The 17508-nt window shown below is 43.0% G+C and overlaps 1 protein-coding gene across 2 annotated transcripts; it reads right to left on the bottom strand.

Moving 5' to 3' along the window:
* Positions 1-2309: 2309 nt before the first annotated feature.
* On the bottom strand, positions 2310-6092 carry LOC136539403 (pectin acetylesterase 9-like). 2 transcript variants are annotated; one of them, XM_066531357.1, is made up of 12 exons: positions 5607-6092; positions 5272-5484; positions 4435-4514; positions 4262-4348; positions 4024-4148; positions 3872-3932; positions 3734-3790; positions 3560-3637; positions 3346-3451; positions 3081-3226; positions 2891-3001; positions 2310-2464 (listed from the first exon to the last, which is right to left on the bottom strand). In XM_066531357.1, the coding sequence occupies exons 1-12, from the start codon at positions 5770-5772 to the stop codon at positions 2444-2446; spliced, it is 1251 nt and encodes a 416-aa protein (XP_066387454.1). In that variant the 5' UTR covers positions 5773-6092; the 3' UTR covers positions 2310-2443. The 2 variants fall into 2 exon arrangements, with proteins under 2 accessions (XP_066387454.1, XP_066387455.1); XM_066531358.1 differs by lacking the exon at positions 5607-6092 and adding an exon at positions 5004-5188 and having other exon boundaries at positions 5272-5409.
* Between the last annotated feature and the right edge of the window lie 11416 nt (positions 6093-17508).

Here is a 17508-nt window from a genome sequence, read left to right as displayed (position 1 = left end):
TTATAGTAATGCACGTTGGGCTCGGATGGTGCGCTAAAGGACACAAGATTTATACTGGTTCAGGCTGAATGTCCCTACGTCGAGTTTGTTGTTGCTCGTGTTATTAGCACCGAAAATAGTTCATAGTAGGGGGTACAAATGATTGAGAGAGGGATTGGTCCCAAGTCTCTGATGGAAGGGTCGAAAGGGGGCCAAGAGCTTGGTAACAGCTTGACTGTGTGTGTTGTGTGTTGTGACGTCAAAAGTCGGTCCCTCTGTTGGAGGAAGCGCATCCCCTTTTATAGATGAAGGGGCTGGCTTTACAAGGGTGAGGGCTTAGGATGCGTACTCTACCTAGTTTTGTGGCTCATGTCTACCCAGCCTGGTTTCTCATTCTGATGGGTGCGAAAGGATGATAAGCGCCTATAATACTGTCGATGCCCCTGTAGAATGTCAGGATGGTTACAGAATATTGCCCTGCGCAGGGTATGGGCTGCAGTACAGTGGTTTTGACTTATGAACCTTTCCTAGCCTTGCTCCGCACGCCTTCTGGTTCCTATGAGTCTCTGTCGGAGGGACGCGAGGTCAGGGTCTGGAGTAGCGCTGTGGGCAAGGTCCTTTGATTTGGTGGACCCGAGGGGTCGGGAAGCGGGCGCCGCTCCCTTGGGTCCATAACGTGGTGACGGCATGTCCGTCATTTGTGGAGATCGCAAATCCTTTTCTGGAGTGTAGTGGTTGTCGTATATCTTCGTCGGGTTCCGTGTCCCAGAGCTGAAGGCAGCGCCTACAACTCTATAGGGAGAGGAGCACGCACCTGCAATACCTTTCGGGCTCTGCGGCGCCCGGAGGGTCTAAAGCACCCGTCCCGTCGTTCCCCGGTAGTACCTTTCCTGCCGGGGCGCAGGGTATGGTCCTTGAAGCCGTGGTTGACCTGAACATCTTGTCTTGCTCTGTACCCATCATCATGAGGGAACAGGGGAGAAGTTATCTGGTAAGATGAAACCAGTCTTTGGACATCGAACAGGGCAAGGTTCGTCCTCGGTCGTCGGGCGAGGCAGAGTCCAGTCCTTATCCCTTGGGCGTGACCGAGCCCACCCCTCAGGGGTCGGGCGAGGCGGAGTCTATCCCTCAACCCTTGGGCGAGGCGGAGCTATCCCGAAGGCGTCGGGTGTGGTGGAGACTAGCCTTCAGCCCTCGGGCGAGGCGGAGCTGTCCCGAAGGCGTCGGGCAAAATGGAGGCCAGCCCTTAGCCCTCGGGCGAGGCGAGGCTGGCCCAAAGACGTCGGGTGAGGTGGAGACTAGCCCTTAGCCCTCAGGCGAGGCGGGGCTGGCCCAAAGGCGTCGGGAGAGATGGAACCAAACTTCCGTCATTCGGGCAAGGAACGTAGCGGCGCCCTTGTCCGTCCAGAAGTTTTTAACGTTCAATGGTTATTGGTTCCACCTCTTGGGGTACCCCGGTATTAGGTCCCCGACACAACCCTCATGAAAATTGTACACTCCCTAATGATGAGGACATCACTTCTTTGGATGCACCCGCTGATCCTCCAACCGTTACGCAAGGTCCAATGACCCGAGCTCGAATGCGATAATTAAATTCAAAGGTGAGCTCGTTTTTAAGCTATCATTTCATAGATTTGTGAATACATTGCTATTTAATGATGTTATGTTACTTAGGAACATTGGAGAGAGTCATGAAGTACTTAGAGAAAGGTGTGGAGGCGGAGAAGACCAGCTAGGACGTACAAGACAAGACGAAGGCTCAGTCCAACTCGAGTTCGAGTTTGCCTCAGCCTTCAGGAGCAACCTGTAGTAAAACAGACACTCGGGACGTATACGGACTCCGTTTTCAATGATCTACATATAGATGGAAAACTAATTTTCATAAACTAAGCAATGGCTTTGGTTTGAGGTCCAAATTCCACTAGAGTCAACGGGAATCATCGAAACAAGTCAGCGTTCAGAATCTGTCAAGGTGCTGCATCACCATCGGTCCATGGGGCCATGTATCGTTTGAGCCCGTTAGGGGGCGTGTCCAAGGGGGTAACAACCCTTAAGCCCTATATTGAGTTGTCACACCACATGTTAGGGTTTGGGTTTTGTATTAGGTCAATCTGTCTTCAAATAGTCGTCGTCTTTGGTTGTGAAACCCCAATTTAGTGATCTTAATCATGCATCTACAGTTGTCACTTCTATTGAGCTGCGTACTTTCAAGTTCTTGATTGTATTCTTCATTTTGTAGTCAAGGATTAGCTTTCTTGGCGAGGTCAACCGGATTAGTGACATGGTTGATAACCAGAGGAGTTGTGGAAAAACATGCCAAATGTTGCATATCTTTCAAGAGCATTGGCTCTACCTTTTATTCATCCATATGCCAAATTGAATTGTGATGCAATGTGCAATATATATACACAGGTAATCAATCATTTTTTGGGCAAATGTTAATGCTACTGATCCAGGGTCCACTTCAGGCGCCAGAGATTCCATTCTGCAGAAAAGGGTAGTGTAGGAAACTTTTAGTTCAACCTTGCAGAGTATAGTTTATAGTCCAACAGTGAAATGTGAAACATGAGAATATTTGTGCTGTTTAAAGTTGGAAAATATGGATTTTATCTTTTTTTAATATTCAGTGATACATACAAAGCAAGAATCAATTAAAAGGTAACTATAGTCTGAATCAATATTTTGTATCATTGGCCTGCTACCAGATGCAACTAACATATTATCACCAATTAGAAGAGAGTTTTGCTATTATGACGATAATTGAGTGTAATCATATGCCAAACTACTAATAAATCCTCAATTCTTATGTTCAATGACCAATTATTTCTCAGTTTCATTTTTGGCTAAAGTGTTACTAATAAGTAGAGTTATTTTGCCAAAATAACAACCTCTTTTCACAGAAGAAACTAACCTGATCAAATGGTATAAGGTTGTGACAAGTTGAATCACAAGGATAGGCACAGTCAATCTCCATGGCAGCACCTCTTTCAAAGTACCAATCACCTACCACCTCTACAATTTTCTGAAAGTCTATAATGTTAACCAAAACACCACCTATGGCTAAAAAGAACATGTACTTTCTAGCAATACAGCTTGTTTACCTTGTTATCTATCAATGGAGAATTTGGTGCAAACCATGTGTCCTGCAGCTCACTCTGGCAATGTGCAAAGCAGGAGTTAATGAACATCCCTGCCTTTGGTTTGCTTTCAAACTGTTTCAGAGATGACAACATTGCACTTCTCAGTCCTGCAAACAAAACTCAAAATCTGAATCATGCCATGAAAACAGTAGCTTCAATTTAGAACATCGCAGATGATTGTTCTGTATAATATGAATCTGAACCATTTGTTTAGCAGAAAGTTAACCTTGGAGGGTTGCTATCTGTGGTGTGCTGCATGCACCAGGATCTGACTTACAGTGGCTCCAATGGCCCCTAGGATCAGATGAAGGGGGCACCAAAATGTGATGGAACTGTCCAAAAATGTTAAACCAGCATTATTACCTGACACCAGGTGTCGAAAAACTATATTAATAAGTTATTCAAAAAGGAGAGAACTTCAGCAACACAAGTCGATTTACCTGATATACATCATAAGCTGAATTCAAGATGAAAAATGGGGTTCTGATGTTTGGAAGTGCGAACTGTGGGAAGAAACACTGCATAGACAAGGATCATCAAAACTGATCATCGGTTCATTGCTAAAATTTTGATTAGTATCCTGAAGGTGAACTAAGAATCCCAAGAATATATACCAGGTATGCATTGTCTGTTGAATTCAGGCAGTCCATGTTCAAATTCTTATGAACTCCCTACAGGAAAGCTCATGGTTCCAAAACATTATTTTCAGATGTTCCCAAATTCAATTAGACAAAGAGACAGTAGTGACAAACCTGCAGGGAGACTAGGCTGCTAAAGAATTGCCTTATGGTGTTGTTCCCGGAAATGTCACTCCTGGAAAGAAGGGATATCAGAATTTGAAGCATTTGTCGGATCAACCGAAAAAGCCAAAAAGAAAATTTGGTAGCTAGGCATCCAATGTTACAGATCAAGGAAAAATCCGGCATCACTGAGGCATTTCACCGTGACAGTGCCTCCAAGCCGCTCCTTAAGGCTGTCGCAGTGGAAGAATGTAGCTAGGCCTCCCGCTGAACAACCTGAGAGCAGAACCTGAAATGTGCAAAGCACAAGTCCAGACTAATTTATCAACCGAAGAAATTGATGTTTATGCTGAAGATGCCAAGGTGACACGGGCATAACAGGAAGGAAAACCGATGGGGAACCTTTTCGGCTCTCGCCAGTCCCTTCCCAAGCAGATCAGTGAGGATAGCATCCCATATCCTCTGACCACTAAAGTAGAGGACTGTGGACTGCAAAAATGGGCAAATACCAAACGGTTAGTGCTCCAGAGTGCAAACATAGTTTCATATATACAATTGCCAAACAGTAAGCATACGCTGTTTGTATATATTGAATCACCCATGAAGGATCCGCCGTCGCAGTAACGCAGTTTCACACGGTTCCAGTTGTAAAAGTCTGCTCGACAGTTTAGCGAGGTCTTAGCACACTTAATTTTGTAAAAACATGCTGAAAAAGATTGGACAATCAGATTGCAGAAAAAGTGCAAAACAAAGAATGGAAATATCAATTGAAAAAAAAAAACAAGGAAAAGGAAGTTTGTGAAGCTCTCGGATGGAAACTTGAGCTTCGTAGCGCAAATCAAGAATGACACATATGTTACATATAACAATGCCACAAGAGGAATGATGGTCAAAGTAGAGAATGCAAATCCTCTCAAAATATTTAACAGTAATTTATGTTTGCATCGAACTCTGCTAGTTCCTGTCACCAGAAATTTACAGTGGACGCCTGAAGCAGAATGCAGACGTGGGCCAGAAACTAAATAAAGCATTGTGCATCTTACCCCACCCGACGCTGGCTAAATGATTTTTGTAGGGCCATGAGCTTGAACTCGCCAAAGAAATGCACGGACCTAGATTAAAGCAAACTGTTCGTGCCACCTACCCGATTGTGAAATCTGTGATCGCCATCTTGCTGTCACCTTTTGCAAAAGTAAGCTGTACCACCAGGAACGGGAACGTACGCTGTTTACTGCCGACGGTTTGGCTGCCTTATCGAATGAATTGCGGAAGAGTTTGAGCTCACGTCCAAACATGAATGCATAGGATCAGCGATTGGGCCTCAGCGATCTAAAGTATGTTTGATTGTTTGTCAAGCTGCCTCAAAGCTGAATTCAGAGGGAGGTGAGAAGGTTGGTCCGTCCGTCGTATACCTGGATTCATGGCCGCACGGTTGCTGAGGATGCCGGTGAAGAACTCGACCTTGGCCATGAAGCGGGTGGATCCTCGGCGCGTTCCGGCCCTCTCCGCGCACGACCGCACGTCGTTGCACCAGCCGCCGCCCTCGAACTGGAGCAGCCAGTTCCGCGCGCCTGCACCGGAGCCATGGTGCAGGTGGTACGCCGGTGGGCTCCCGTCGAGGCACACTGAGGGTGCGGGTAGAAAGAAATCAAACGCGGCGGATGGATCACGTAGCCTGACTACGCTGCTCAGTCACACCATGAGAAGAAGAAGAAGAAACGGAGGCGTTAGGCTGCGGCGTGCTTGCCTGCCCCCCTTGACGCGGCGCCGGCGACGATCGTCATGGGCACCGTCAGCCTCTCCTCGACCACATCAGCAGCGGCCGCGGACCAGATGATGATGGCCACCACCCCGGCGACGCCGGCCGTGGCAACGGCAGCAGGCAATGTCCCGCTGCCCCGCGGAGGCCCCATGGCGCGGCGCGGTTGCCGGGGGAACCGACAGCGTAGGGACGGGCGAGCGAGGCGGAGGCCGCCGGCCGGCCTGGAGGAGGAGGAGAAGAAGAAGAAACTGGGCCGGCGTCCTGCGCACCTGTAACGGATGGATGGCGCCACCGCCACAGAACAGAAACCTGCACCGCGTACGTGAGCGTGCAGCCAAAAAGGGTGCGTGGAAAAAGCGATGTGGCGGACGACGGCACGAGTGCAGCAGCAGCAGTCAGCAGATCATGACGACGATCAGTCGCGTCACGGCGTCAGTGATCAGATTTCTTCTCCCTCGGCTCGGACGCGGCGGGGTGGTTGGATTGATTTGTGTGTGGGTAGATCACGTTTTTAGTTGGTGGATTAATTTCTCTCTTCCAGCTCGTTTGGTTAATGGTTACTACTACTACTCCTACCTTATTCATTGCAGCCAGAGAAGACAGATCAATGGCGTAATCTGCATGCAGAAGATACTGTATTTCTACTAGTCCATATAGAAAAGATTTCTTTCTCTTTTTATCTCTCTCGTAGTGCAGAATGCAGTGTGCAGTATAGTTGGAGTACAATTATTGGAGCAGTTACTGAAAAGAGCATCAAGTGAGATGTATGGCAGTTCACCGGTGTCAAGCTGTTTCCTTCCTCTTAGGTGCCTTTGGATCCCAGGGGATTCTGAGAATCCAGATAAAAGAATCCCAACAGTTTTATGGGATTTCAAGATTTTAAAAATCTGTGAGTCAAAGTTCCTATAAAATCTAATCCGTTTAGATGAGAATCTAGAATTGTGGGATTTTTTCTATCGGATTCTCAATATTCAGAGGATTCGGGGCCTTACTTTGCCGGCGTCGAATGCATGTCAAAACACAGTTCGCTACTAACCTGCCTTGCGCCTAGATTCCAAGGATTTAGGCCCTAATTGATCCACCCAACAAACTATTAGCCATGTTAGCTAAACCAGTTAATAGCTACTCTTTTCATTTCAAATTATAAGACATTTTAGTTTTTCTAGATATAGCTACTCCCTATGGCCCCGTTCGGCTTACTTAAACTTGGCTGAAATTAGCTGAAAAATACTCTTTTGGCTGAAATGTTGCGAGAGAAAAACACTGTTCCGGCTAAAAAAAGAAGCCGAACAAGCTGGATATAAGGTAAGCCAAACGGGGCCTAGTGTATATCTAAGTACATAGCAAAAATTATGTATCTAGAAAAAACAAAACATCCTATAATTTAAAATAAATGAAGTAATTATTAGCTGAATGGTAGGTAAGACATTAGCTAGGCTTATTAGCTATCTCCGCTAACTATTAGTTATAGGGATTCAAACACATCTTTAAATTCATTAGTTCTTAGCTGTTCATTTACTGATCTCTCTCTAGGAGGGATACTATGTGCATTGGCATTGCTTTCCAAATGTAGAGGTGTATGCGCAGTCCGTCAGCATCTTCGACTCTCGACAGGAAGCTGTTGTGGGAATGAACATTATTTTCCACTCTCGATGCAAAGAGGTGTGTAATACTTGAATAGGCATATCTGAAAACTTAAAACAAAATAAACAACGGATTCGTACACTGCCGAAAGTTCTGGCACTCGCCGAAACTTCTGACAGCCGAAACTTCCGGCAAAAGTCCTGACGAACTTCCGACAGTCAGGACTTCCGACGGTAGTTGGAACTTCCAACAGTTGTTAGAAGTTCCGACACAAACTATTGAAACTTTCGACGCCTACGAAGAACTATAAAATCAGAGTCAATTTGACTTCAAATTTAGATCTACGAATTACCCCACTTCATTATGGGTAGATGAAGCTATCCAAGTACTTCCTTGACCTCGGAGCGCAACTAATTAGTAGATCAGGACCAAAACCTAAAAATAGCTTGAGGGAGAGAGAGACAACGAAGAACAAGTAATCTCAAGTACTCACAACAACAATAAGCATGCGTGAAAGCCCTAGTTTGGTTTTGGTTAATTGATGAAACCTATTTGGACTAAATTATCCTTATTGGAAGGCTAAGATGACCACCTACATCAAGTCAATCAATAGAAAGGTATGGAAGGTGGTGGAGACCAAGATTAAGGTTGCCAATACGGAAGCTCCCACCGCGGCTGAAGAAGTATTGCTCCAAAACAATGGCATTGTTCTTAGTGCCATACATGATGCTTTGGATGAGAGAACATTTGAGCAAATCAAGAACATTGAGATGGCTCATGAGGCATGGAAAAAGTTGGAGGAATTCTTTGAGGGCACTCAAGCGATGAAGGATGCAAATGCATACATTCTCAAGGAGAAGTTTGCAAGCTTCAAGATGAAGGAAGATGAGAGTGTGTCGGAGATGTTCCATAGGCTTTAAGTGCTTGTCAATGATCTCAAAGCACTTGGAGAAGAGGTGAAGGACAAGGACTTCTTTCACAAGTTCTTGAGATGCTTACCATCGAGATTTGACACATTGGTCACTATTCTAGTGAGTAGTGGTTTAGACACCATGACACCAAACCAAGTGTTGGGTGATGTAATGACCGATGACACATATAGAGATGAGATGATGAGAAGGAAGAGAAGAAGGAGAAAAAAGATGAGAATAAGGATGATAAGAAGAAGGGTGTGGCATTCAAAGCCACATCATCCAAGGGCAAAGCCAAGCAAGACACATCAAGTGAAGATGAAGGCTCATTTTCTTGGGATGATGATGAGAAGATGGCTCTCTTTGTGAAGAGGTTTGGCAAATTCATGGTGAAGAAGGGCTATCGTGCAAGAAGGAAGAAGTCATCATCAAGGCACAAGGATGAGGCAAGGAGGTGCTTCAAGTGTGGTAGCAAAGATCATCTTGTTGCTCAATGACCTTACAATAGTGAGAATGAAGATGATGACAAGAAGGGCAAGAAGAAGGACAAGATGACCTTCAAGAAGAAGAAGAAGAAGGGTGGTTCATATATGGTCACTTGGGATAGTGATGCTTCCTCAAGTGATGATGATGATAGTGATGATAATAAGACCACCAAGAAGAAGGCTCTTGCAAGCATTGCTATATATGAGAAGCCTTCTCTCTTCGACACTCCATCAACTTGCTTCATGGCCAAGGCCACTAAGATACAAACTTATGATGATGGATGTGATGAGGAACATGATAATGAAAGTGAAAGTGATGATGATGATGAACCAACTAAAAATGAACTAATTGACATGTTGGAAGATGCTAAAGAACATTTTGACATTAAGAGAAGGGAATGCAAAGACTTGCATAAGGAACTAAAAGCCCTTAAGAAAGCCTTTGATGAGCTCAACACATCTCATGAGAGTCTAAAGGAAGACCATGTGGAGCTTGAAAAGGCTCACAAGAAGCTTGAAAAAGCCCATTCCTCTCTACTTAATGAGCAAAATAAGAAGGAGCATGTTGAAATATGTGACAAACGCCCTGTTCACTTGAACTTATTCAGAACTACTTTTCAGCTATGGAACAGTATTTTCCTCTCACAATATTTCAGCATAAGCATTAGCATAAGCTAAATTTTAGCATAAGAGAACAAGGTGGCTTAACATGTGACATAATTGATGAATCATTCTATAAGCCTATTGTTGTTGCTCCCGTTAACCCTTCATGTAGCTCATCATCTACTTCCACCTCATCTATGAGTGATGGTTTTACTTGTGATGCCTCACTTATGGTTGAGAATGAGACCCTCAAGAAGGAGGTCAATGAGCTCACTCTTGTCTTAGGCAAAGCCTATGATGGAGAGGATCGCTTGCTTATGTGCTTGAGTAGCCAAAGAGCTTCTCTCTACAAAGAGGGATTGGGCTATACCCCCAAGAAAGGTAAGGCGGTCTTTGCTCCTCACAAGACTAGTTTTATGAAGAACAATGGTCGGTTTTGCACTAATTGCAAGCAAGTTGGTCACATAGAGCAAAAGTGCATGAACTAGAGATCACAAGCTAATATATCTTCAATTAAGCTTTATTCTTTCTATGTGTTTACTAAGGGTACAAACGGTGTGAAGGCTAAGTTCATTGGTGCACCATGGATGGGCTCAAAGAAGAAAGCCATTTGGGTACCAAAGAGCTTAGTAACTAACCTTCAGGGACACAAGCAAGTTTGAGTACCTAAAAAGAATTGATCTTTTTTTGTAGGTCAATTACAAAGCCAGAGGAAGGCATTGGGTTCTTGATAGTGGGTGCACTCAACATATGACCAGTGATGCAAGAATGTTCAACTCAATCAATACCAATGGCAATGATAGTTATGACAGTATCATATTTGGTGACAATGGCAAAGGCAAGGTCAAAGGGCTTGGTAATATTACAATATCCAATGACATGAGCATATCCAATGTATTCCTAGTTAAGAGCTTGAACTTCAATTTGCTATCTATGGCTCAATTGTGTGATCTTGGATTCAAATGCATATTTGGAGTATATGATGTAGAGATCATAAGTGTAGATGGCTCTAACTTGATCTTCAAAGGCTTTAGATATGAAAATCTATACTTGGTTGATTTCAATGCTAGTGAAGCTCAATTGTCAATATGCTTGTTCACTAAGTCTAGTATGGGTTAGATATGGCATAGAAGGCTTGGTCATCTTGGAATGAAACAATTAAATAGATTGGTTAAGCATAATCTAGTTAGAGGCTTGAAAGATGTTGTGCTTAAAAAGGATAAGCTTTATAGCTCTTGTCAAGACAGCAAACAAGTGGGAAACGCCCATCCTAAGAAAAGCATAATGAGCACTAGCAAAGCATTCAAGTTATTGCACATAGATTTATTTGGGCCAACATAATACACTAGCATTGGTGGAAACAAATATGGCTTTGTGATAGTAGATGACTATACTAGGTACACTTAGGCATTCTTTCTAGTGGAAAAGAGTGATACGTTTGCAACTTTCAAATCATTTATCAAGGGCATTCATAATGAGTTTGAAACAACCATCAAGAGAGTTAGAAGTGACAATAGTAGTGAGTTCAAGAACACTAGAATTGATGAGTTGTATGATGATTTTGGAATTAAACATCAATTCTCGGCCAAGTACACTCCACAATCAATTGGCCTTATTGAGAGGAAGAATAGAACCTTGATTGACATGGTAAGATCAATGTTGAGTGAATATAATATTTGTCATTCATTTTGGGCCAAAGCCATCAACATGGCTTGCTATTGTAGCAATCGCCTCTATTGTCACCCTTTGAAGGAGAAGACACCATATGAGCTCTTGAATGGTAGAAAGGCCAACATTGCATATTTTTTGGTCTTTGGTTACAAATGCTATATCTTTAGTAAAGGTACTAGATTGAGCAAGTTTGACAAGAAGTGTGATGAAGGATTCTTGCTTGGATACTCAACCACTAGCTAGCAAAGCATATAGAGTTTGGAATCTAGCAAGTGGTACTCTTGAGGAATTTCATGATGTTAAATTTGATGAAACAAAGGGTTCCCAAGATAAGAATGAGAACTTGAAAGATGTTAGAGGCATTCAACTTTCAAATAATATGAAGAACATGGATGTTGGTGAATTAAGGCCTAGACAAGTGATTGATGAAGAAGATGAAAGTGCAAGTGATCTCTCACTCAAATGTGCAAGATGGTACAAATCAAGCAAGCACAAGTGGCTCTCATGACAATAAAAAGATAAACAAGTGGCTAGCTCATCATCTCAATCCAATGAGCAAGCAAGTACAAGCAAAAACATTCCAATACTCCAACCAACTCATATAACAAGAGATCATCCATTGAACACTATAATTAGAGATATTTCTAGAGGTGTCCAAACTAGATCAAGATTAGCTTCATTTTGTGACCATTTCTCATTTGTGTCATCCATTGAACCAAAGAAGATAGAAGAAGCATTGATAGATGTTGATTGGGTCAATGCTATGCATAAAGAATTGAACAACTTCACTAGAAATCAAGTATGAGAACTAGTTGAAAGACCTAAGGGACACAATATGATTGGAACCAAATGGGTCTATAGAAATAAGCAAGATCAAGATGGAATAGTAGTAAGGAACAAAGCAAGATTGATAGCACAAGGCTATAATCAAGTTGAAAGTCTTGACTTTGGAGAAACATATGCCCCGGTTGCTAGATTGAAAGCGATTAGAATCTTGCTAGCCTATGCTTGTGCCCACAATATCAAGCTCTATCAAATGGATGTCAAGACTGCATTTCTCAATGGCTACATCAATGAAGAAGTATATGTTGAGCAACCGTTCAGTTTTGAAGACGACAAGAAGCCCAACCATGTGTACAAGTTGAAGAAGGAATTGTATGACTTGAAGCAAACACATAGAGCATGGTATGAGAGGTTAAGGGACTTCCTACTCTCTAAAGGGTTCATAATTGGCAAGGTTGACACCACTCTTTTCACCAAGAAGATTGGCAAAGACTTGTTTGTGTTGCAAATCTATGTTGATGATATCATATTTGGATCAACCAATTAAGACTTTTATGAAGCGTTTCGGAAAATGATGGCTAATAAGTTTGAGATGTCCATGATTGAAGAGTTGAGTTACTTTCTTGGACTTCAAATCAAGCAATTGAAGAATGGTATATTTGTAAGTCAAGGCAAGTATATCAAAGACATACTCAAGAAGTTTGGCATGAATGAAGCAAAGGCCATAAGTACACCAATGGGAACAAATAGAAATTTGGATAGTGATACAAGTAGCAACATGGTGGATCAAAAGTTGTATTGGTCTATGATTGGAAGCCTACTCTATATGACCACATCAAGGCCGGATGTGATGTTTAGTGTGTGTATGTGTGCAAGATTTCAAGCCTTACCAAGAGAAAGTCATTTGAAGGCTACAAATAGAATATTGAGGTACTTAAAGCATACACAAAATCTTAGTTTGTGGTATCCCAAAGGTGTAAAGTTTGAGCTAGTTGGTTACTCTGACTTGGATTATGCAGGATGTAAGGTTGAAAGGAAGAGCACATCGGGCACATATCAATTGTTGGGAAGATCACTTGTTTCATGGTCATCAAAGAAGCAAAATAGTGTTGCATTATCAACCACCAAAGCCGAATACATATCCACCAGTAGTTATTGTGCACAAATTCTTTGGATGAAGGCCACCTTGAATGACTTTGGAATCAAGTTCAAGAAAGTGCCATTGCTATGTGACAAAGTGCAATCAAGTTAACCAACCATCCGGTTCAACATGCAAGAACAAAGCACATTGATGTTCGCCGCCATTTCATAAGAGATCATCAACAAAAGGGGGACATTTGCATTGAGAGTGTAAGCATCAAAGATCAACTTGCTGACATATTCACCAAGCCAGTTGATGAGAAGAGGTTTTGCAAGCTAAGAATGAGTTAAACATATTGGATTTCTCAAATATGTGTTGATGCACACCCCCTACTTATATGACATGCCTCTCCTTTGAGCAAAGCAAGGTAAAATTGTTTGGCATGGCATACATCCTTTGCTAAGGACATGTTTAGTGCATCTAGTCATTCCTCATGTTATATAGGCTCATTCATGAAAATCAAATGAATTTGATGCTTGTATGATACCACTATTGCTTCTATGCTTGACTTGATCTAGTGGTCGCATATGACATGTTTGTGGGCTTCTGAACATAGTGTTTGATCTAGAAATGAGCTATAAGTGTTTAACTCAACATGGTCAAGATAACCCTTGAAATGAGGTATGAAGAAGCTTGTCCTTGGATCAAACCGAGTTAAATATCTTTGGCAAGTATTCTAGATTGAACCAAATTTGGGGAAATGATCCTCACCCCATTGATTGACATTGATAATCTTAATCTATCTAAAATTGAACCTTTGTGGTCATTGATCACAAAGGGGGAGAAGTAATGCACAAAGATAGTGAAAAAGATGATAAAGGGGGAGAACTTTGACATAGGAGGAGAAATATGAAAGTAAGGGGATCAATTAAAATTTGAGCACACAAGTAGGGGGAGCAAGCTCATAAACTTGATTGATTCATTTGAATGTGCATTTCATATGCTTGCTTGCATGGCACAAGTTTTAATTTAAAATTCCATGCTTGTGTGGTGTATGCTAGTTGTAGGATTGAATGATGAAATAAAAAACTAGCATACATAGGTGATATTTAGATATGCCTTGCTTTGTTTTCACAAGTGATACTAGAGCCTTGCTTATAATGTTGATCTCACGAGGTATCTAGTTCTTATTTTTGCAAGTGGTATCTAACTAACAATGGTGCTAAGGATGGTATATTTGGTGCACTCTGATTGGTATCACACTTCAAAGGTCCATCTCTTATACCTTAGCATCATTTGGTAGACATTACTCCCCCACAACTCAAATCTATGCATATGTGCAAGCTTTCAATCCAAACTCTTAGCACATATGTAGGGGGAGAAAATGCTACCAATGGGGGTTCATGAAACATGTCCAAAGCCTTTACAAATGGTAAAAATGCTTGGGCAAGCAACATGGATTCAAATTTGAATTTATTTCATATCTTTGTTGAGGTTGTCATCAATTACCAAAAAGGGGGGAGATTGAAAGCCCTAGATTGGTTTTAGTTTATTGATGAAACCTATTTGGACTAACCCTATACTCTAAGTGTGGATTTGAGATAGGTTGATCCAACCCAAGTGAAGGAGCTAGGTGGCACTCATGGATGGAGATGGCCACATGAAATGAAGTCCATGGTGGTGGTGTGGACATGTGATGATGATCAAGCTCCAGGACATGGAAAAGAAGAAAGAGAAAAACAAAATGGGCTCAAGGCAAAGGTATAATTATAGGGCCATTTTGTTTTTGGTGATCGAGACACTATAGAGAGTGTGATCACATCTAGGATAGATGGTCATACTATTAAGAGGGGAGCTCTTATCGGACATCTTGATCATCTAGTGCCACTAGGTGTTGAAAAACTTGCATTGTATTTTAGGCCTAGTGCACAATCGGTGAGAAAGTGATTAACTTTTGAAAAATGATTGTGAAAATGCTAACACACTTGCACATGATGGTGAAACACTTGGAGTGTTAGCACATTTGCAAAGGTGGTGAAAAAGGTGAAGAAAAGGAGGCGTTGCTGGGCTCAGGGTGCTACCATGGGGGCACCGCCATGCCTTGTCTGGTGCACCGCCACCCATGTGGCGGTGACCGGTTGGAGAGGCTGAGAAGGAGGTTCTCAGGTGGGGCACCGCCACCTTGTCCGGTGCCACCCCTAGGGCGGTGCCCACCTAGACTCAGCTAAGAAACAATAGAGGAGAAGCAGGCACCAGTGCGTACGGTGTTCACCGCCACCATGTGGGTGGTGCACTATTAGGTCACCACTGTAGGTAGGGCGGTGCCACCGCCATATTTATCCATAAACTAGGGTAAATGGGGTTGGTCACCATCGTCCTGAGGGTGGTGCATCGCCATTATTTTCCAGAGGCTGGTCTTTAGGGGCTGGCCTAGCTTGGTCATCGCCCTCCCTATGATGGTGCCACTACCGCCTGTCCAATGACCATGTGCTAGTCAAACTAGTTGTTGGAATCGACCATTGGGGGCACTACCACCCCTAGGGTGGTGCCACCACCACCGTGTTCGGTGGCCTCATAGAATCTGGCTCTAATGGGTAATGGCTCTATTTGCTTGTGAGATTATAAATAGAGGTGGTAGCCGACCTTGGCCACGCTCTTGGCACTTCTAACAGTTGCATACACCCTTTGAGAGCTAAGCACACCACTCCACTCACTTGCAAACTAGATTTGTTCATCTTGAATGAGATTGGAGAGTCTCTAGTGCATTGCTTAGTGTTCTAGCATCTTGTGGCACTAGTTAGGCGATTTGGGCTGGTGGAGATTTTATTAGTCTTGGTGTTTTCCGACACCTAGACGGCCCAGTGATTGGTGGATCATCAAGCAAAGAAAGGTGATTGTCTCCGGCTTTGATCATTGTGATTGTGAGGGGTTCTTGTGTCTTCCTCAGTGGAGCGCCAAAGGCAACTCTAGTGGATTGCACGTGGCTTGTGGATCCTCATCTTGTGTTGGTTGTGTGGCATCCGGTTGTGGGTTAGGCATGTGATGCCTATTAGCGTGTGAAAGTCCAAGCGGGTGAATCACCACAATGGGGACTAGCTTGCCAGCAAGCAAGTGAACCTTAGAGGAAAAATTGATTGTGTCATCATTGTCTCCTTGGTATTCTTGGTAGTCAATGTGATTGATCACTTGCCATAATGGTATATCACCTCTACCTCTCTTGCATTACTTTTCTAGTGTAGCTAAACTCTTTAGTGTAATTAGTTTTGAGAGCTAGTTTGTGTCTTTGTCTAGTGGTTAGTGAGGCCCTTTAGTTAGTCGTGGAGAGCTCACTAACTTAGTGGTAGTGACATAGCCTTGTGTGTGAAATAGAGACTATAGCAACTAAAATTGTTGGTAGGTGGCATGCATTTTTAGTAGGCTAGCGCAACATTCACTTCACCTCATATTTATGTAACCACATGGCTTAGTGTTGTTGTAGAATTTTTAATAAGCTATTCACCCCCTCTAGCCATTAGGACCTTTCAACGCAGGACACAAGGATTTATCCCGAGGTTCAACTCGTCACTAAGGCTTGCCTACGTCCTTCTTGTTGAGGTGACCACTAAGGTCAGAGTCTCTTTCACCTCCTTGCCTCTCTCAAGCAACCACAAAGGTAAACTTGAGTTCTTCACTAGAAAATCGAGGGTGGTCCAAACTTCCCAAGGTTCTCCCCTAGATCGAGAGCTCTTGGGCGATGCCTAGCCGGCTAGGGGCAAAGCCCCAAGAGTAACGAATGCAAATCCAATTGGCTTGATGAAGAAATCAAGTGCTAAAGCTTTGAATCAATATTTCTCTCACCAAATCCCTTCTCTTAACTCAATCTCTTGCAAGATTTGAAGCTAGGAGCAAAGAGGAGAAGGGGGGAGCTTGAGAGCTAGAGAGGCACTTTTGTTGAAGGTTTGGTCGAGTGGAATGAGTGGGTAACGGTTAGATATGAGGAGGGCGGTATTTATACCCAAAGGTAAAAATGACCGTTCAGATCTGTGTTGGAACTTCTGACACAGATCGCCGGAACTTCCAGTAGTTAGAACTTCTAGGGCACTTCCGGGGCAACTTCTAGGAGTTTAAAAAAATATAAGGATAAGATCAGGAAGTACTAGAACTTCTGGCGCTTATCGGGACTTCCAGGACCTAGAACTTCTAGGGCACTTCGGACAGAACTTTTGACACCCGAAACATCCAGGAGACATAAGAACTTCTAGCCACCAGAACTCAGGAAACTAGTACTAAGTGATTATGCAGTCCTTGAGTGTCTCTCAATTGATTTTAATTAGTTACTTGAGCACTCCATCTTCCTTAGACCACCTAGATTTGCATCCCCTTTATAGTGCGGCATAGCCTAAACTCAAGATCAAATATCAAAGAATTTAAACACTTTTGAGCCATCACAGCGTTGTTTTGTAATGTGGGCTCCACCATCTCATGTATCATTGTCATTCGTATTTTATCTCCTTGTCATCTTGATAAATCTCATTAGCTCTCCAATCGTGTGGTCATTATCACCAAAACCCTCAATTAGGGCTTGATTGCACTTACAATCTCCCTCTTTTTGGTGATTGATGACAACACAATTAGAGCTTACAAAAATATTGACGTATAACTAAGATTTTTGAGCCATGGGTGTAAAGACTCCCCCTAAATATGTGAATAGAGAATTGAATTCTCAAATTGGCATAAGAGGCCAAAATTCACATATAGAGTTAAGTGATGGGGCTCCCCCTACATCTATG

The sequence above is a fragment of the Miscanthus floridulus genome, chromosome 2 (assembly GCF_019320115.1).
Source record: "Miscanthus floridulus cultivar M001 chromosome 2, ASM1932011v1, whole genome shotgun sequence".
NCBI lineage: Eukaryota > Viridiplantae > Streptophyta > Magnoliopsida > Poales > Poaceae > Miscanthus > Miscanthus floridulus.
Note: the sequence above shows the minus strand (reverse complement) of the source record. Positions and strands in the feature narration are given on the sequence as shown.

Excerpts from the sequence above, each read along its gene's own strand:
- LOC136539403 (XM_066531357.1), bottom strand. The coding sequence starts at position 5,772 with ATGGGGCCTCCGCGGGGCAGCGGGACATTGCCTGCTGCCGTTGCCACG. Across the intron at positions 5,485-5,606 it reads CGCCGCGTCAAGGGGGGCAG|TGTGCCTCGACGGGAGCCCA; the intron begins GCAAGCACGCCG and ends CCGCACCCTCAG. Across the intron at positions 3,452-3,559 it reads CAGCTTATGATGTATATCAG|TTCCATCACATTTTGGTGCC; the intron begins GTAAATCGACTT and ends ATTTTTGGACAG.